The following is a 20,873-nucleotide window of genomic DNA, read 5'->3' on the forward strand; positions in this document are numbered from 1 at the left end:
TGATTTTTCTAGATAATTTATTCTGTTAGGATTTCTTCCACAGAAATTATTGGGCATTAATTTTCCAAGTGTTGTTCCTGCATTTGATTAAAAGAAACGAAAAACCGAGCGAAAAAAACTTAGAAATCTTACGCCTAAGAAAATCTGTAGGAACATAAAAACCTATTTACTTTCTTGCACCAAATTTTACCTTAACAAAAAGACTCTATGAAGTTGCATAATCTCCTATAGAATCGGCGCAAGAAACGAATAGAATTCTAATAGAACTTCCAGAGAATTCTCATAGAATTCCAATAGAAATTTAATAGAAAGCGCTAGCTTTTTCTGTTGAATTTTTTCATGCGTCTTATTTTGGTATACCTGTATTCAAAATTTCCCTAATAAATCGTAGAATATTCTTAGAACTCGTAGGCCTATCGAAAAATGAAGAATATCCTCTCCTGTAGCGTTGATAATTAATAATAAAGGTTCGTTAACGTTTTTCAAGTGATTATTTTTCTTGATTTTGTTTGTTGTATTCGCGAGAAAAAAGAAAGTTTTGACTACGTTTCAGTGAATTGTTCTACCTTGTATTTTCAGATTAATCCCATTCGATTAGTTAATATCACGTTATTTCTGATGAGCTTGTGATTGTTCATCTGAAAAAGCATGCCATCTTCACATTTATTCGATTGTTTTTTCGCTCAAATCACGATGCCATCGGACCTGTCAAATCATTATTGAGGTTAAGTATACTGGGATTGAGTAATTGGAGATGAACCTGAGGTTGAGCAGTGGCCATTCAACTAAAGCCCGGCGAAGCGTTTCGCGTAATAGTCTAACGCTGGGCTGTGAGCGCGTGACGCGGCTCAACCTCGGGTACATGTGACGCGCGTAGAGTTTATCCCAAACTGGGGCGGAGTGGCATATTTCTATCTGGGATACGGGTTCCGAGCCGAGTTCGAGCGGCGGGATTTCTATCCGGGAGCTGGTGCTAAATTTCAGCTCGATTGAATCATTAGTTCTTGCAAAATGGCGATTTGATTGCGAAACTTTTTTCGCAGATATCTCGAAAACTAGGGTGAACTAATTAGTGTTCGAACCCATCTCATGATCGAAGCAATTCGCATATTTATCGTAGAATAAATCTTTAATGCAGTAGAATGGAACTTTTGTCCTCTTCAGAAACCAATATAAGATTTATAAATTCAGCAACGAGAGGCCTTATGAAATATTCATATTTTCAAGTTATTACTGAATTTTATTCGAGCGGTTCGGGTGGACGATTGTACTGTACTCAACAGTACACAGGAACTCAACTATACACAGATTGCTTTGTACTCAACGGATTGCTATTTTTCTTCTTTTACAAATTTCGTCGTGATGTTTTCTATCGCATAGGTATCAACTAAACTAACATTTTTGAGATATTGCGTTTTTTTCACTTTTGAAAATTAAACTCAGTTGCACATATTAAAAAAATTGTGAAAGTGGGCGTGAGTATATGAATTGTTATAACTGCACTGAAAAAAATGATGTTTTTTGCTAAGTTCATTTTTTTTCATGATGATTTTATTTATAAGTCAAAATCTCAATAACTAGGTCGCTGACCTGAGTTTTTTTTCTATTGATAAGATCAGCACAAACAACCAAAAGGGAACCAATTGAAAGCTCGCCATCAATGTATTACTAGCAAAAAGAGTATTTTTATCATGATGTGCAAAAAGTAACTTTTCAGGCACGCGTCGCGTGCCTAAAACGTCCCTTTTCCACACATTGCGATAAAAAATATCGTTCGATACTCATGGAAAAAGTGACGAAGGGGTATTGTTCCGCACTCGTATCGAAATATACTAATTTTGACCCGGCTGCTATGTTCACCTCGTGCGGAAAAGTCTTTTCGTTTATTAGTAAACGAAAAAGGCACAGTTCGGCCACTCGCTGAACGTAACATCACTGTCAAAATAGTATTTTTCCGGCCTGTTGCGATGGGGTTTTTTACTCGTGTGGCGTTGGCCTCCGGGCCGTAGCCGAGGACTGGCCAACCACCCGAGTAAAAAAACCCCATCGCAACAGCCCAGGAACTAGTATTGTTCCGGCCTGTTGCGATGGGGTTTTTTACTCGTGTGGCGTTGGCCTCCGGGCCGTAGCCGAGGACTGGCCAACCACCCGAGTAAAAAAACCCCATCGCAACAGCCCAGGAACAATATTTTTCTGTAGTGATTTTCAAGTTTTCGAGTTTGGGAAGTATGTAATACCAATTTCCAGACGAGAAATCGTGAGAAGCAATACAGAAAAATATTGCTCGATACATGTGAGACGGGAATGTGCAACTCGTGTGATTGGCAGCTTCACACTCGACAAAATTCCGTCTCACTCACATCGAAAGATACTATTTGTAAAAGTGCCTGAAAAGTTGACGTTTCAGAACTGTTTAGTGTTTGCTCAGCTCTTGTTTTACGCATGACATACGCAAAATTCAAGGTCGTGCTAAAATTTGAATTTCGAGTGCGTAAAGCGAATCTTGGACTGGTTTGGCGCACTCCTTACACAAAAATAAGTACTTTAACTCCATTACCGCCCCGAACAGGTAACTCGGCAGGTATCACAACGAATAAAATGTGTTACATGTGTTTGTGGCAAAGTGCAACATTACGCACTTGTAACCCAATATACTATAATGAATCGCTCAATATACTGCGAGAAATGGTCAATTTGAATCAAATGAACTTTATTCGAATAAAATCAATGTGTTCATTCAAATATCTCGTAATAAAGTTTTCATCGAAATTTAAACTTGATTGTCGATAAATTGTCGGTAAATGTGTTTTTTTTTTCATGGTCGAGGAAAATGTAATTCTTTCGGCTGACAGTAGAACAGCTGAAACCAACTTTTCTCGGTAGTAATAAATAAACTAATTTTTCCTTACACACGGGCTTTTATGAAATTTATGTTTAAATGGACAATTCACCTACTAGAAGACTCTAAAAATAGGAATAAAAATAGAAGGTAATGTGTAAAATCATACTGAATCCAATGGCCGGAGAAAAATCTCGGGTACTCGGGCAAAAGGCGAAAATATTTGAATGATTCTATCCCATATAAGCGCATGTTAGCGCATGCATTTGGTGCATTTTGTCTATTTCATTTCTAAATAATGAACGTGGGTTGGTGGATTGAAATTTACATCAAAGTGAAGGGAATATCTTCATCTCTCCGTTAAAAAAAAATCAATTGTGTTTTAAGTACTTGCTTTTTTTAAAATCTAAACAAATTTTTTTCCGATCAACATAAACAGTTTATTAGTTAGAAATCAAATCAGTAGCGAAGTGGTAAAACGGTACAAGTTAATTTTGACTATTAGCCAGTTTTCAATGAATATCTCGGAATCTACGGGAGATAACAAAATTTTTGTTATAACCTTTTTTGTAGAGCCGATTGAGAGCTTCAACAAATGTGATTACGATAATTTCGCTATCTCTCTTAGATTCGGAAATATTGCTCAAAAACTCATCTGGGAGATGAGTCGACTTAAACCATTTTACCACTTCGCTACTGAAATCATTGTTTAGATGAGGAAAAGAATGAATTTATTAACACGCAATAGTCCTTTGTTTGGATCCAATAAAACGTTCATTCAAGTTTAATAAAGGATATATTTGGAATATGAATGAATCACTGTTGCATGTAATTGAAACCCGTTCATGTAATAACTACTATAAGTCTATTGATTACCAACAAAAAATTGTTGAAATAAATATAAAAATTTCAAATAGTTTTATTTGATTCCACAGCGTTATTTCTCTGGGTGTGCAACATCCGCCGTCGCAAGCATGTGGTCACGTGCTAGTTTTTATCACAAATATTCTTTATAAATAAGGTCTGCTCACATTTCAACCAAAAACCATTAATTTTCTAGATAATCACCTGGTTAATAAAAATTCTATATTCGCAGCACATCATTATTAATTTTAGAATGATCTCGGTGATGATTATCGCGATGAGTGCAAGAATTCGTCACGAGGTCATCAAGGGCTTAAAAGAAGAATTATGCTAAAAAGCACCCATTCACGAGATCATCACTTAATTCAGCAAATTTCGTATTCAATAAACGTCAGGGTTAACTGTTGAATTATCATTGCAATGAGTAAAGTCAAAAGGAAACATTCAGAGCCTAATTTCATGGAAGTGAATTTTCTTTGCAAAAATGGTCTCTTGACAATTTTATGTATTCAAACCAGTCTCCCAAATGATCACTTCATTACCAGAAATTTCATGTTTCACTTTTCTCCTCACTTCACTGGGACCACAGGAAAAATCAGCTGAATCATTAACTAAATTAGCTTCAAGATTTTCTCAATAAAACACGAACTCCCCTGATCCATCCAAATCTCTCAAAATCAGATTCAACGCTAGAAGATTGATAAATTCTCAACAAGAAATGAAATAACGTAATTACGAATCTGCCACCCACAAATGTATTGAACTCCCAATACGAACTGACGGTTCTCCAATCCAAATTGATCCGGTGACATTGTAAGAGTTCAAGCGCTAATGCATTTGCCCGTCGGCAGATGATTAACTCCCCGTGGCCAAGACAGACGAAAAAAAAAATTGAGAGCCAAAGGCATCTGAAAAAGAACAAATCCTCGACAAAAATAGAATCATTGTCAATCCTCTATATTGAGCCATCACCCTAAGATTTCACTTCTTGGCTTATCGTAAAAAGTGTCAGAGTCTCTTACCCTCCGCAATTTTAATTGGTTGGTGAACCTCAATTAGGAAACAGATGGCAGTGATTACGTGGAAATCCTGAGGCAGCGAGTATGTACATGTAATCACTCACCATCTGCAGATTAAATTGTAAATTGAAACTGTCTTTACTCATTTCCACGCATTTTTAACGTTTTTCATTCGCATAATTTATCATTTCTCTTCCCGCCTATTCTTTCCCTCTCCCTGGAGGAGAATCAAGCCACCTGGGTGACTCATTACTCGAAAAGTACATCTAGAAGGAGAAGGGAGGGGGAGAGGGAATCCGTCGCAAGGTCACCAGCTCTTATGTTTGTCCTTTCCACAACCGGTCTTTCATCTTCTTCATTCTTGGCCATTCTCATTTTTTCCTTTTACGGGATAGCGATACTCTCAGGGGTTTCTCTGAATTAATATCAGGGATATGTACTTGTGGAGTGTTTCGAATGCGTAACGTGTGGATAGGGCGATACTGACTTTACGCGTTGGTGGCGAGAGAAATGAGGAATTCCAGAATAGAAAAAAGTAAAAGTGTTTGGAAAAGATAAGATGGAATTAATTGCGAGGAAATGGCATTTTATAGAGTTAATTGTGTGTTGTAGTGATGAATAGGTTGTTGGAATCAGAGAAAGGTGGTTTTTATTCGAATTTGTAGACACTGACTCATTATATCAGATTTTTTCTTAATTGAATAAACTGCTGGGTAATTTCAGTAGTGGCATGGTAAAATGTTACGAATCGATTCTTCACACCTGGTTAACTATGGGATTATTTAGTTGAATAGTCATCTCAAAGAAAACATGTTACGAGATGTCTTTCGTAATACCTCATTTAGGTCCAAAGAACGTGTCTGCACTGACGAAAAAAAAAAATTTTATCAAGAGAATTTTATTTGAACCAACTATCATTTAGTTGTTTATTTTCAAATAAACATGATTTAAAAGTGAATACCAGTTATCTCTTCTTGAGATACATTTGATTGGGAGAAATCGAACGTCTCCAGAATTGAAGTTCCTTTTATTTGTCGCAATAATGAGAATATTTGATTTCTTTCTAACCAAAAGTTCGCTAACTCCAGAAATTAGTTGGTTTACTTAAAAATCAAAATTATTCTCATGACTAAATATGTTGTTATCTTAATCAACACGACCATACGTTGTTCCAAGTAAATTATAATTGGATGAATTATAATTTACGCAATACATTTTTACATTTACATTTTTTTCATTTTTTTACATGGGATGAATATTGTTACGCGGAAAAAGCTTTGAGATTGTAGTAAGATGTCGTTAAGTTGAAAGAAGTTCATATTTCTTGTCTAAAAAATCACATTAGTTTACAATAACAGAATCACAGATTACGGTAATTCTACACTGAGAAAAAAATTTCTAATATCTGAAACATATTTTCTTGAGAGAAGTAAATTATTTTCAATGGCTTAAAGCGCAGAATGTGTGCACTTCACGGAACTCGAATAAATTTTCATTCATCACTATCGTTCCGCGTTACGTTATAAATATTTTACATATTGCAATATTGGAAGTGCATAACAAAAAAATCATGAAAGCAATAAAGACTAGAAGATTGACGATTCTTCTACGCGATTTAAGTAAGTTCATTTGCGACAAAATCATACTTGAGTACAAGAATATTCAAAGCATGAGGCCTTTCTCGGGTCATGTGAAGAAAATTTACTTGTCTCAAGAAAATATGTTTCAGATATTAGAAATTTTTTTTCTCCGTGTACACAAATNTTTAAGTAAGTTCATTTGCGACAAAATCATACTTGAGTACAAGAATATTCAAAGCATGAGGCCTTTCTCGGGTCATGTGAAGAAAATTTACTTGTCTCAAGAAAATATGTTTCAGATATTAGAAATTTTTTTTCTCCGTGTACACAAATTTAGATATCACAAATTTCGTTCAATGTGATGTACGGAAAGCTCAATTTAAACATCGGCTTCATTCGAGAACACAACACTCAATTCATTCCTCAATGTAATCATCTCCTAGGTATAAATTTTTGATCTCAATTCATGAAAGTAGAAAATTTCTCGATTGGAGATTATATTAGGTTAAAAAAATTAAATTTTTCCATTTTTGTAGTGAATACATGTGACTTGACGTCAGGAACTGCTTTATTTGATTCAAGCAGCCAATGTATCTTGAGAAGAAATCATTTATATTCACCGTACGATCTGATTTATTTGAAATTGGTTCAAGTATATAATACTTGTTCCAAGAAAGAAACAAAATAAAAATCATTTTTTCTATTAGTGTGCTTGCTTCAAGAGAAAAGTATCATTACTAGAAATTATTTGTCAATGGCAATGATTGATTTCTTCAATTTATCCTCATCGATAAAACGCAATTGAAAATAATGGACAGAACAATGTAGAAAATTTTTCTACACAGAAAAAAATATTAAAATTGAGAGCATTGTTCTTGATTTTAGAAAATGTAAAATTTAGAAGGTGTATTCTCGATTCAAGAGCATATTTCTCTTTTTGAGAACATGGAGGAATCGAAGGTAGAAAATGATGGCACTTGAAGGGCAGAGAATTTCAAGCTCAAATAGAAAAAGATGACCTGTCTCATGCCCATAATTTTGGAGATACACTGTTAAAAATTTTCCTCTGAATTTCCCTGTCAAATTCCGGAAATTTTCATCGTCATTGAAATCATTGAAATCTTGTCATTGGAAAATCAAAGATTCCATTGGTTTTCTGTTCAAATGACCTGGACATTAATAAAAGACTTAATTTTCCAGTTCAATTATTCAGTAAAAATTCATAAAAATTAAGAAAATTAAGGGAAAAATTGACAATTCATGTCATTTTGTTTCTGAATATTCATGTTCCTCTGAAAATGCAATCAAATTGTGAAATTTCCATCTCATTCCCACTGGAAACTCATGAATTTCCGGGAATTCTACTTAAAACTTGAAATTTCATAACCATTTCTTTCCTAAATTGGATTCAATGTCACTCTCATGAGATTTACTATATCTTCCATGAAATTTCAAAAAATTTCTAACAGTGTACAGATGAAAAATTTTCATTGGATAAAATTTTCCGAATATCTGAGAAAATACTGGGGTAGAAAAGTTAGTGTTTTACATTTGGGGTCAAATTTCCGTGTTTTTCCAATGCCACTATTTACAATCTTCCATGTCATCATAGTCACACACAGAAATATATATTCTCAAATTAAGATTGCTATTTCTGAATTGTACGACTTTCTTGATTTCGGATTTTTTTTTGTTCGGTTTAGAAAGGGTAAATTTTTAATATCGCGTATTAATACCCATCGGCTGTTTTTTCGTACACGCGAATGGTAACCCTTCTGATTATCTAATTCATTGATGGATAAATTATTGTTCATTGAATTATCTCACTGTATCCCGGTGGCCTGGCGTAGTGGTTAAGGCCGTTGCCTCACAACGGATAGGTTCCAGGTTCGATTCCTGGCCGGGTAGAATGGTGAGATCTAACCACTTTTAAAGTCTTGATCAATCGCCATATAGTCTCATCAGACTCGAAGCGATATAAAATAAGCATAAAAAANAAAAAAAAAAAAAAAAAAAAAAAATTATCTCACTTATTATGGTTTTCGTTGAGATTAAATTTTAAGACGTCTTTGCATCGACAATTGATTCTTATACATTTTATCCTGAAATGGCTCATTGAGTAGACGACGAGGGGCTGGTCACTCCTCAATCGAGTGACTCAGTGATTTCCAGAATCAGATGATTTCCTGTGATTTCCAATTGATTTCTGTGATCTCTCAATCGGCATTAGAAATCATGATTTCTTTTGATTGCCATAATTTCTAGTAGATTCCAATTATTTGTTGATTTCAAGAAATCACTGGAGAAATCATGATTTCGAGACCAGAGGGGGGCATCTGTCGATAATAGCGGTTTTCTACATAATATTACACAATGTAAGGATGTCAAAAACTTCATAGCGTCACATTTCGGGATTGGATGATTTCCCACGCACCGATACCACACCAAAAATTGTAGAGTTGAAACTGCAAAATCAATTTAGATTTTACAGTTATCGATAATTTCTAATGATTTCGGAAATCACCTGATTTCTTTATAATTCCTATTGATTTCCCATGATTTCCATAAATCTTTAGAAATCACTACCGAAAATGGAAATCACTTGATTTTTCAGTGATTTCTGGTGATTTCTTCCTTGATTTCCAGTCGAGTGGTCCAGTGATTTCCTAAGTGATTAGTCCCTCGGTGGAGGAACATCTAAATATTAGCGATTTTACAGTTTCCTCAATATTCGTTTCAATTTGTCCATTGGAATAATATATTAGAATGGAGTTTATTCATTTTTTCAGATTTAACTTGACTCAGTTCAGTAAACCCATTTTAGGAAACTGATTAAGGGGAGACTACTGTGAGTTTAAAGTCGCGGGCTATTGGAGTGAGATTTCTCATGCATTGAAGATTGATTGTATGTGTCTAAAAACGACTAATTAGTGTAAAAAAATTAATTGTGTGTTGTTCCCTCGCCCCGCAGACGCTTAGAATGTTGAAAATATTCCACGACCTACAATTTTTGAGCTGCAAATTTTTTTGTTTTCAAAATTTGTGAAAAAATGTGTACAATAACAATTATGAGTTAGTTTTTTGAAATTTGACTCCTACACAGCTAGTTCTGTTTTTCTGTTTTTGTTTAATGTTAAAATTTGGTCCATTTATGTAAAATAGGTAGAAAAATTATCCTTAAAATATATTTTCCATTCGTTCTGCAACATTTTTCGGGCTATTTTACATTAATGGTGCAATTTTTTTATTAAAAGAAACTCAAAATTAGCTGCATAGGCGTTAAATTTAAAAAAAAACTAATTCGTAATTGTTATTGCAGACATTTTTTCAATAATTTTGAAAAAGAACACCTCTATAGCTAAAAAATTGGAGGCCCTGGACTATTTTCAACATTTTAAGCGTCTGCGGGGCAAATGAAAAATAAACAATCAATTTTTTGCGCTAATTTTTCGCTTTTAGACATATATAATCGATCTTCAATGTATCAGAAATCTCATTCCAATAGCCCGCGACTTTTAAAACTGATAGTAGTCTTACCTTAAAAAATCATAAAAATCGAATAAAAATTTGGTCCAGTTCCGTGAGAAATGAACTCAAATAGGTTAACAATAAATTTCTATAAATTTCTTCATCGAAAACTTCAATTAAATCGCATCATTTCCGCTAACAATTAAAAATCTATCTTCCTTCAATGAAAGATGAGGGAAAGTGTCTACACACAACACCTTCCCCCTTCGCCCTACACGCCATTTCCATATAAATTCCGCTATCTCGATATTTCCGCGTTATGATGAGAAAATTGCAGGAATGTACTTGAGCACGAACGTCCCTCTCTCCCTGCAATACAAGTTCAACTCTCGGAAAAGGGAAGCAGAAAATATTCAAGCAGAGACTTCACGTTACTCCCCATAAGGCGCAGGTGATACAGCTGCTCGAAAGCGTGTCCGAGTCCCTGGGTTAAAACCAAAGGAGGGGCGGGCCGCCCTCGTCCCCGCGACTCGTCGGAATTCCTCAGACCTCTTCGGCCTTGGTAGGTCGTTTATACTGCCAATTGTTACGTGCTGTAATTTAAAATGAAACGAAACATAATGCACGACTCTTTTCTTTTAAGACTCGTTACATCAGACATGTGGAGTTGATATTTGTCTTTTTAATCTGCACGAGTTTTTCTAGGAACGTTTGAGGTGTGATTGGAATTGTGACCCAGTTTAACCGGACACTCCCCAAAGATGGAGACAGGTCGACGCCGTAGACTCTTCGAGCAACTTCCTCGCCCCTTGAAGATACGATGGCCTCTATCGATCGTTAGTGCTCCTCATATGGAGCTACAAAGCCACGAATTATGCATGAAATCACTTTCCATTCGGTTGGCGAAAAGCGAGATTTTAAAAATTTAATCAAACGATTTCGCAAATATTTTTATTTCGATAGCTTCAAATCGCTGTAAAACAGTCTTCTTTGCTCCATTAAGGATGTTTATCCAAAATTCCAAGTACTTTAAAAAAATTGATTTTTTTCAACTCAGAGATCAAAATATTCCCTTCACTTTGATACAAATTTCCATCCGTCAACCCATGTTCTTTATTTGAAAATGAAATAGACAAAATACACCAAATGCATGCGCTAACATGGACTTCTACACTGATAGAATGATTCATTTATTCCAAACGAGATTCGTTAACTATTAACGAATGGTAGAGTTGAATATGACCAAATGAATATTCGTTAATAGTTAACGAATGGTTCACTTGAATGGCGTAAGTCGAGTCAAACAAGGTTTCTCAAATATACATTCGTTAACTATTAACGAATGAACATTTGGTGAGACCGAATAGACCCTAACCTCCAACCAAAATCCATTCGTTAACAATAACTAATCCGTTCTATCAGTGTATGGGATAGAATCATTCAAATATTTCCTCTTTTTGCGCGGGTACCCCAAATTTTTTTCTGACCATTCGAATCAGTATAGTTTTGCCAATACCTTCTATTTTTATTTCTATTTTTCTAATCGTATAGTAGGCGAATTATAAATTTCAACACAAATCCCATAAGAGCCCGTGTATAAGGAAGAGTTTATTTCTGGCGAGACTATTGCGATTGATTTTTTTAACATCAAAGAAATTAATTTCATATGTTCTGCTATCAGCCAAAAAAATTATAGAATTTTCCTTGAACATGAAAAAATAAGATTTGCTGAAAATGGTTAAACATCCTTAACTTCTGAAGAAATGCGAAAACACGATCTGCTTCAAAAGATTTGAGTTCGGAAACGTCGAGAGCTAGTTTTGAATCGGAAATTTTACTAACTAATGAATGAATAGTTATCAATGAAGGTCAACATTTTTAATTTATTCAGCTAATTAAGGAAGAATAATCAACGTGGGCGACGATATCACTCAGCTTGTTTTCGCAAAATCCAATGAATTACGACGCATCGGAGATTACTCACGCTTCAAAAATAAATAAATGTTGGATTTCTCATTCGTTGGTAGCATACACATATGTAGCGGACGATGCGGCAAATGCCGTCAGACACCATGTTTTGGATTTTTCAGGGACAGCTGTTCATCGCTTCCCCTACCCGCCGGCGCTTATTTATCCTCCCTTGATGGAACAAAAATGAAGGTGAAAATTCCTTCCGGATTAAGATTGAAATTCGGTAGAATTAGATCTTCATATTTCCGTTGAAAAAGAAAAACAACTTCCGGCGCTTGAGAGTCCCACAGAAAATTAAATAATATGAGTGACGAGACGTAGTTTACGGATAGGTTTCGTTATTCATCGCGACTTCCATCATACCGTGAAAAGGATAATATAAGGGGAGAAATGGAAGGGAAGAGAAAGAAAGTTGAGACCATTATTCCATCCGTCTCGTTTTCAACTCAACCGCACATCCACTTTTAACGCTGTAAACAAAAGCCTCGAAGGCATGGAATTTCTTATTTTTTTCTGGATCAATTTTTGCAAATTTTATATTGAATAGGTCGTGAATTTTGCCCAGGAAATTCGTGTTCTGTTTCTCGAGTATTTTTCTCTTCGTGCAGTCTCCTTTTCAGTTTTTTTCTTCAATGATTTCTTTCATACTGGGTTCATTATGAAGATAGAATTTTTTCAGGTCACAAAATTTCATGCTGATTGTCTTTTCACCACTTCAGAAACTAGTGGATACAGAGGAAAATGTGGAATGAGTTTTTTTTTGTAATGTATGGAATAATAATGTACAAAAGTCGTCTCTTCGTGAATTTCTGTCTTGAAGACACTCGAAAATTAATCTGAAAATTTATTCTGAACTACTTGATTATCTCCTTCTCACTTTTTCATTACTTCTCTCTAATTATTTTCTCGTTTGGAGCTTTTCATTACTGGAGAATTTTTTAGGTCACGGAGTAAATTACTATTCGTGACATCCTCAGTTTGTAATTCTGTAGGAATATGGTAAAGAGAAGAAATTCTCAAAATAACACCTCCTCAGAATATGTTATTGCGAATATTTCTGAAACTAATGCGTTTAGCCATGTCAAGGGATAGTTTTTATACTCTAGAAAATCGCTCCATCAATCTCGATGAATTCGAACATTGCGAATTAACCCGAGTTTGGTCCCCTAGTTTTTATTGGAAGCGCTCTACTAGTATTTGTTCGAATCGCTCGATCTACTAGGCTCAATAATTGGGGAATCATCGCAAAAAATTTTGAAATTTTTTTACACTTTTCAACAAAACAATTGTTTTTTTTTAACAATTGTTTCTTTGTCGTTCAACAGATATTGAAAAATGGAAATCAGCTCTGCGGCGACTCCCTCGCATTGTGACGAATTTAGAGTTAATGTGTAATTGTTTCTCGTCAATCTTTTTCTAAATTATTACTTCAGTTGGAATCATTGATTACTGAGGAGCTTTGTCAGGTGAAGAAGCTGGTGAATCACGGTTCGTGTGACATTTTGATTCACAATTGTATAGCAAAGTGGTATCAGGAGTTGGGTCCAAGTATTTCGTACGTACAATTCTACAATTACCTCTGATCTTCGTGGCTTTAGAGAAATTTGCAAGATATTTTTTTGTAGGTCATGAATTAATCTTTGAAAAAAAAAGCCCCTCGGCGAATTTTGATAAACCTCTTCCTTGAATACATTTCCACAAATAACTGCTTATCTCTCTCTGCTTTCCCCTTCAATATGATTGTTAATTATTCTTTCATTTACGTTTTTTTCACGATTGAGAGAACTTTCAGGTCACGAAGAGGTGGGTTACCGCATTTAACACCTCACGTAATAATTATGTGGCAAAATTGTAAAAGGGAATAATTCCAAGAATATACTGCACATTATTTTACAAACATCTCTGAAATGAGTTAAGCGGAAAAATTCGAGAGGTCTCGTTTGTTGTGTGCAAATCTCCCTACAAAACGGTTTCTCGATATTTTCTTCCAATTCCTTTTGTTCCGAAGATATCCGCGAAATAATCAGCAAATTCGTTTGCTCTGGGCTTATCTTCTGCTTTTTTCTACCACTCCACTACTGAATTGCTCTCCAGATTCAAGTGCAGTGCTGACAATGATGCGATGAAATTCGTCGTAATCGTAATATTTCCTCAATTGTTCTCGTCAAGGCAATGCCCTCCCCACAATTTCGTCCCTGAACATTTTACCAAGCGATTTTTTCAACTACAAAAATACTCACCTCTTCAAGTGCAGTAATAGTCTGCCTGCACTGTGGCATTCGTGACACAAACGTGGACGTAGTCGGCGAATTGTAGTCCTCCCTGGTTTCCTCCACGAACTCACTAACCGCGATTAAACCCGGCATTCTTCAAATTCCACAATTATCCCCACAGAATGAAAATGTTCCACAATCACTCAATCAGCCCTTTATCACCTCTCACCAATAATAACGATTAAATATTAAATCACAGAACAGGCCACAACATAATAATAAGTAGTCACCCGGGAATGTGGTTAATCACTCTCACCATAAATAAATGAATCAACAAAACTGTCAGCACTCAGCGAATCACAAATGATAGAAAGGAGGAGGTGGTTGGAGGCTAGAACACACCTCTCGATTTTTCCGCCCCCGCGGCCTCTCACTACCACTCTCTTCCCTCTTAATTCCCAAACCCAAACAGAACTGTGTAATGGACAAAGTAAAATAAAAAATACTCATGGAAATTAATCACACCTCACCTCTTCTTTTTTTTATTTGTAAACTCGCGCACTCTCTTTGTGACATTTTGTCGTGTTCTCTTATTTACTATTTTCACGTGTGATTTCACGATATTTCTTACGTGTTCTTTCTTTTTATTCACTTTTTACTGATAAATTGTCTCACTAAGTCATCCACAATGACAATGGTAGACACATTGTTCAGCTTCAACGGATCACGATGGATTGATTGTAAATAGTTCGATCAGAGAAATCCGCACTTGTTGTTTTGATGGATTTCCTTATGTATTTCTCTTTATTATTCCTGTGAACACTGTTGCGGATTTGGTTGTCTCTTGGTCTCTCCGGAGTTTGACGATACTTGTTGTATCATGTATCGCAGATCGCACGGGAATCGACACCAATCGACACTCGCGCGACTCAGTCGGTCCTCGCCGGGGAAACTCACACTATTGAGGGAGTTTAACAGAGAGACGTTTGGTTTACGCCCGTGGATGGATGTTCGGATATGGTGGTGGCCAGTGGCGGCGAAGAAGGAGCGGGCTGGGCGAGTGGATCGCGTGTGTTAAGCGGCGAGAGTGTATTGAGTATGCATGTTATGCATGTGTGTAAATGCAGTAGTGAAGGCATGGGCGCGTTTGCAATGCGAGGAAGTTGAACTGGCGGCGGGAGCGCGGCGTTTTTAATTTTTGAAAAAATGTATACAATAGCAATTATGAATTTGTTTTTTTGAAATTCAACTTCTACACAGTTAATTTCGTTTTGTTTAATATAAAAATTTGCGCCATTCATGTAAAATGGGCTGAAAAATTATCCTTAAAATGTTCAAAATATATTCTCGATTCTCTCAGAAATATTTTTCGGGCTATTTTACATAAATGGTGCAATTTTTTATTAAAATAATAACGAAATTAGCTGTGTAAGAGCTGAATTTCAAAAAAATTATGCGTAATTGTTGTAGCACATATTTTTACAAAAAATTTGAAAAAAAAACTTTGTAGCTCAAAAATTGGAAGCCCTGGACTATTTTTGACATTTTAAGAATTAATTTTTTTGAACTAGTTATTCGTTTTAAGACATAACCGATCTTCAATAATGTATGAGAGATCTCGTTCCAATAGCCCGCGACTTTTAAAATTTATAATAGTCTCCCTTTAGAAGTCAATTTCCAGCTCGTCTAATTGAAGATGGAACTTCAACATGTTATTCACTATTAAATATTGAAATGTAGTTGCTTTTTGGAACTGTTTGTTCAGAGTTTTTTTTAGGCATAGACAGGGTTGGGCGTCTGTTGATAACCACAATTTTTACATGACATTGTAAGAAAGCCGTTTTTTATATTTATGTAATAAATGTAAAAAATGTAAAAAGCCATTCGAAGTTACCTTTTATCGTAAACCGTGAAGTTTCGCGAAGATGATTCCTCGCGAGGGTGATAAAAGTCACGAGGTTCGTACCTCGCCAGGATCATGTCTCAAGGGTCACACCTCGTAAGGGTCATACCGTGTAAGAGATGAATTTTACAAGAGTAAATCTCATTATTTATTAATCTCTATTGAATTCGTCGCGCTATCATCTTTTCTGATTGATGATGAAATAAAAAAATTATTTTATCGCCGTGTGACGTACAATATGTTACGCTTTCGGGGCCGGAAACCGGGATTTAACCGAGGGAATCGATTTCAGAATGGCTTGTTTTACCGAATTCGAGGTAATGTAAAAAATGTAGAAAACCCGTCGAGGTAATTTACATAAAATTTTCTATTAAACTTTCAATTATTTTTTGGCCCATTCTATTGAAATGTTTAATAGAAAATATTCCATAGGAAGAGTCAATAGAATTCGAGTTTTCCATACACCTTATTCTATTGATATATTTTCTATAGAATTTCTTCATCTCAAATTTTCTAAGCTTTTTTGTTTGATTTTCTTGATGAAAAAAGAAGAAAAATAGAATGAAAAACAATTTAAAAAATTTGAGGCGAAAAAATTCTATTGATTTTTTCAATGGAATATTTTCTATTGAACATTTCAATAGAATTCCCTAAAAACTAATAGAAGGTTCAATAGAAATCCAGCAGAATATTCCGGCGAATTCGCTAGGTTTTTCAATGAAATTTGTTCATAGGTGGTGTAAAAGCATATCCGTCACTAAGAACTTTCACAGCAATAAACTATTCTTTTAAAAATATTTTTCCCTGACTTGTTTAATGGAGGAAATATACTGACAAGGAGGGGAGGAGGGGGGTGGTCGCCGTCGTCATCGTCGTCGAAATTTTCGACAAATTTGCTGATGTAATAACTGAACGGCTGCTAATTCCGTCGCTAACGACAATTTTAGATTGAATTAATTCCTTCTTACCACTTCCATACTGCATGAAGAATTCGGGGAATTAAGTACTAAATACTTCTGTCAAGAACAAATTTAGAGTGGTAGATGTGAATGCCTAACAAAAATTCAAAGCGGAATCAGTCGATAGAACAATTGTGTACAATTGAAATTTCTAGCCTTTGATATTATCGTTATTCCATGGAAGTAAATATCCTCATATTTTCTTTAATAAACCTAAGGAAGTGGTCATGAGCGGGAAAATTTTCTGATTCTATTATCAAACACTGGATAATACAATTTCACACAACGATAGACAGAAGATAAAACAGTCAGTCTCAAAAGGTAGTTCTTTAATTTTCCATAAATCATAAAAAACATGATTAATAATGAACAAAAGTCACGTGATTGATCCACAAGTATTGAATGATAATGCATAATTGAAATTACCACTAGACACTATCTCTCCACCCGTGTTAATAAATTTATTTCTATCTTATAACGTCTTTCTTGCATCACTTACTGTATCAGTAAACTCGCCGCGTTTCTCCGAAACCAAACAAAAATTTTGACAACTAACAATGGCATTGTCACTTGTTTTACCGACTGAACAAAAAATCGAGAAACTCTTCAAAAATTTGTTTGGTTGCTGAGAAACGCGGCGAGCTTACTGACGCAGTAAGTGGTGCAAGCAAAATGCTATTAAAATGGATGAAAAATACATTTTTTTGTATTTTCTTAAGCAACAAAAATTATATATTCTCTCCCATTCCATCCGTCTCTGTCACAAGAGCTCGTTCCAGGATAACGCGACCCTCTTTGTAGCGTTGATTTTCATCTGTAGCGTATTCGTAGACCCAACCGAGTTTGGCGTCGCAGTTTTTGCAGCTTACGTCACGCACCATGTGTCTACCAGTTAACATTACGCGATCTTGAATTTCACTGTAAAAAGAAAATAAATTAATTTCAATGCTTCTTGGTTGTTTCAGAGAACTTAAAAATTTGTGATTTGAAGATGAATTTCCTTTGCCGGAAATTTGCTAAGTAACAACAAACATCTCGTGTTGTTTTCTTATCACTCGATTAAGGGGAAACTAATGAGTTTTAAAAGTCGCGGGCTATTGGAATAGCTGAATTTCAAACACATGGATATTCAGCGTCATTCAGATTACATTTTGCACAACGTTATTATTTTTTAACATTCATTGTTTATAAGTAAATAATTCAAATTGTGTAAACTTTCCAAAACTTAGTTTTTTTAGGCATACAATCGATTTCTGGTAAAATTTTGAATATGAATTAATTTGTTACGATTCCGAACAAATGATTTTTATGGTTAAAAATTGATTGTTTAGAAATTATTTATAGAAAATGCTCATAATTTTCAAAAATTGCACTTTTTAAATTACTACATCAATCTTTCCTCAAAAAGTAAACTTCCTTTTTTTCACATTGTCAAAATGTTTTCTAACAGTTCAATATCGAGATTCAAGTTCAGGCCTGCAATGTTTAAATAAAAAGCTGAAATGAAATGTATGATAATTCTGAAAGTATTCATACTTTTGACAGTCGTTCGCAATTGAGTAGTTAAGCTGCGAAAGGACTCAAATATTAAACCTTTAGTAATTAGGGGAGAATGGGGCAAAATGAAACAGTTGAAAAATTTACGCAATTAGAGTAAAAAAACATTTTTTATTAACTTCTGTTTACTAACTTTTTGTTATTCTTGGAAGTACTAATGAGAATAATAATTTCCCATTCAGTAGAATGGAAAATCATTATTCTCATCATGTAGGAAGTATTTTAATGAAAGGGTATAAACCCAATAAATTCAGTCCCCAAATAACTTTTCAAAAGAGTAGATATTTGTCCATATATTGTAGGATCGTCTTCTTTACAGAGTCGTCATTAAAAATGCAAACAATGTAGTATTTGAATAATTATATATCAGTTGGTTGAGTGCTCTTGCCCACGGCCCAGGGCAGACTATCGACGGTCCCGTTCATCGTGGGGACCCCAGACCCAGGTTCGTCATTGTTTAGACTAAGTCGAGATCTGCGTCGCCAACGGATCGATTGCTGAGAGGATGTTTACGCTATAGTACGCGTGCATCTCTCCGGATAAAGCTAATTCCGTCGCTGGCTACGATTATCCAGTCCCAATATTACTATGTGGATATTCTCTTTACAATCAGTACTCCGAATAATAAAAAAATTTAGTAAACAAAAGTTGATAAAATTTTTTTTTTGCTTGAATTGCGTCAAATAGTCGTTTTTCGGCTGTTTTATTTTGTCCTGCTGTTTCATTTTGCTCCATTTTCTCCTATATAATGTTTTGATGAAATGCCCAAAGATTTATTTTGGGATGAAGGAAATTTGTAACAAAAAATCTTTCCTGATACTACCCCCTGAAATGATTCAGAACTTAAGAATGAAGAATAAAAACAGTTGGATGTATTGACTGAAATCGACATTTTACCATTCCTCCACTCATACAGCGCATATCAAATTCATTTGCAACGAACTTGGCGAACAAAAGAAAACACCAAGGTATCGGATATCCTCAAAACATCTCAAATATCAATCAATAAATTCCTCTAACATACCTGTAGTTCAAATTAACCACTTTATTGAACAAAAAAGCTCGTCCAGTGGCACCAGTGAACCGCGTACTGATCAGCTGTCCTCTGTTTGTGAGATTAGTGTCGCAAGATGCACAGGAGAACAAGCGAGTGCCTCCAATGTGTTCGAGAAAAATAACTCCCATTGTATTTCTCTCCGTTTTCTCTTCACCTCGACAAATTTTTCTCTGAAAATTATGTAAATCTTTTCAGAATATGGTACGTTCAGATAACACAGACTAGACAAACGTTAATAGCCCTCAGAAAACCACCTAATTTCGATGTTATTATAAGACACTTGATTTGTTGTTGCTCTTCGTTGACATGTGTCTGAAGTGGTTTGGAGCAGCCCATCTGTTTCACACTGACTGTACTTTAAAAAAAAACATGGCGAACACAAAAACACTGGTGTGACGCCATTGGTTCGGCGTAAAGGCGGGAATTTTGAAAATCTGTTAAGATCTTTTTGCTTCCGAATGGAAGCATTGCAATCGTTCTATTTTTCGATCTTATAATTTTGCTTGGAAACGATGCAGAATGGTCTGAAACATAAAAATACGAAGTTTGACCACCCCGTGTGTATGTCGGGTGTCCATCTGGTGGTCAACTTTTAGAAAATTGAAGAATTAAAGGACTAAAATGATTCCGAAAAATCTGAAATTTTGTCAGATTGTAAGTATTAATGACAACTAACTCTGTGTTTAATTTCAGCCCAATTGATCCAGCCGTTTTCGAGATATTTCAATTTTTCTGTTTTTTGCTAAAAATGCTTGTTAGCACTCTCACTTTCGGAAAAATCGATATATTAACTTGAAATTTGGCATGAAGTTTCCTCTCTGCACTAGAATGTTTGATATTGAAAATGGGCTCAATCGGATTATTAGTTTGGGAAATATTCAAGTTTGTATCTGAATCTACTTTCTTGAATATCTCGAAAACTGTTCAACCGATTTCATTTTTTTTCAAAATACTCGTCTTGATGTCCCCCATTTCAAACAATCAAAATATATATACCGGTCCATTCAAAGTTTTCGAGATATTTCAATTTTTGTGTTTTTTGCTAAAAATGCTTGTTAGCACTCTCACTTTCGGAAAAATCTATATATTAACTTGAAATTTGGCATGAAGTTTCGTATGACGCTGAAGTTAGCAGCCGACTTGGCAGCAGAACAGGGGCGTATCATGATCCCCTGGGGCCCAGTGCACACATGATTCAAAAACCGGGGTAAAAATCAATTATCGACATCGAAAAATGTTCAGACATTACCCCTCTGCATTCATGAAGATTCTTACCCCTCTGGAACCATTACTTGTTGATGTTTGAGGGGTGCAAAAATTGATTTTCCTTGAAGTGAAAGAAAAAAAAATTGTTGGCTCCAAAACACTCAAAACCACCAACAAATTTCCATTGAAAGATATTAGGAAAGACTCCCTCAACCTCCAGAAAAATAATCAAGTCTT

The 20,873-nt window shown here is 35.2% G+C and overlaps 2 protein-coding genes across 5 annotated transcripts in view; both read right to left on the reverse strand.

Annotated features, from left to right (window-relative positions):
• The window catches only part of LOC107043852 (arfGAP with SH3 domain, ANK repeat and PH domain-containing protein), a 42,190-nt gene extending 27,211 nt beyond the window's left edge, over positions 1–14,979 (reverse strand). For all 3 annotated transcript variants that reach the window (XM_015265513.1, XM_015265512.1, XM_015265514.1), the window contains exon 1: positions 13,982–14,979. In XM_015265513.1, coding sequence (XP_015120999.1) covers positions 13,982–14,107 — 126 coding nt within the window. In that variant the 5' untranslated portion in view covers positions 14,108–14,979. The remainder of the gene's footprint in view (positions 1–13,981) is intronic.
• A 2,145-nt stretch (positions 14,980–17,124) lies between these two features.
• LOC107043847 (protein yippee-like 5) lies at positions 17,125–19,771 on the reverse strand. 2 transcript variants are annotated; one of them, XM_015265499.1, is made up of 3 exons: positions 19,685–19,771; positions 19,398–19,600; positions 17,125–17,734 (listed from the first exon to the last, which is right to left on the reverse strand). In XM_015265499.1, exons 2-3 carry the CDS (start codon positions 19,556–19,558, stop codon positions 17,545–17,547), a joined length of 351 nt encoding a protein of 116 aa, XP_015120985.1. In that variant the 5' UTR covers positions 19,559–19,600; positions 19,685–19,771; the 3' UTR covers positions 17,125–17,544. The 2 variants fall into 2 exon arrangements, with proteins under 2 accessions (XP_015120985.1, XP_015120986.1); XM_015265500.1 differs by having other exon boundaries at positions 19,398–19,765.
• Between the last annotated feature and the right edge of the window lie 1,102 nt (positions 19,772–20,873).

Source organism: Diachasma alloeum, unplaced genomic scaffold, assembly GCF_001412515.2.
Source record: "Diachasma alloeum isolate Michigan unplaced genomic scaffold, Dall2.0 Dall_scaffold_00643, whole genome shotgun sequence".
NCBI classification, from domain to species: Eukaryota; Metazoa; Arthropoda; class Insecta; order Hymenoptera; family Braconidae; genus Diachasma; species Diachasma alloeum.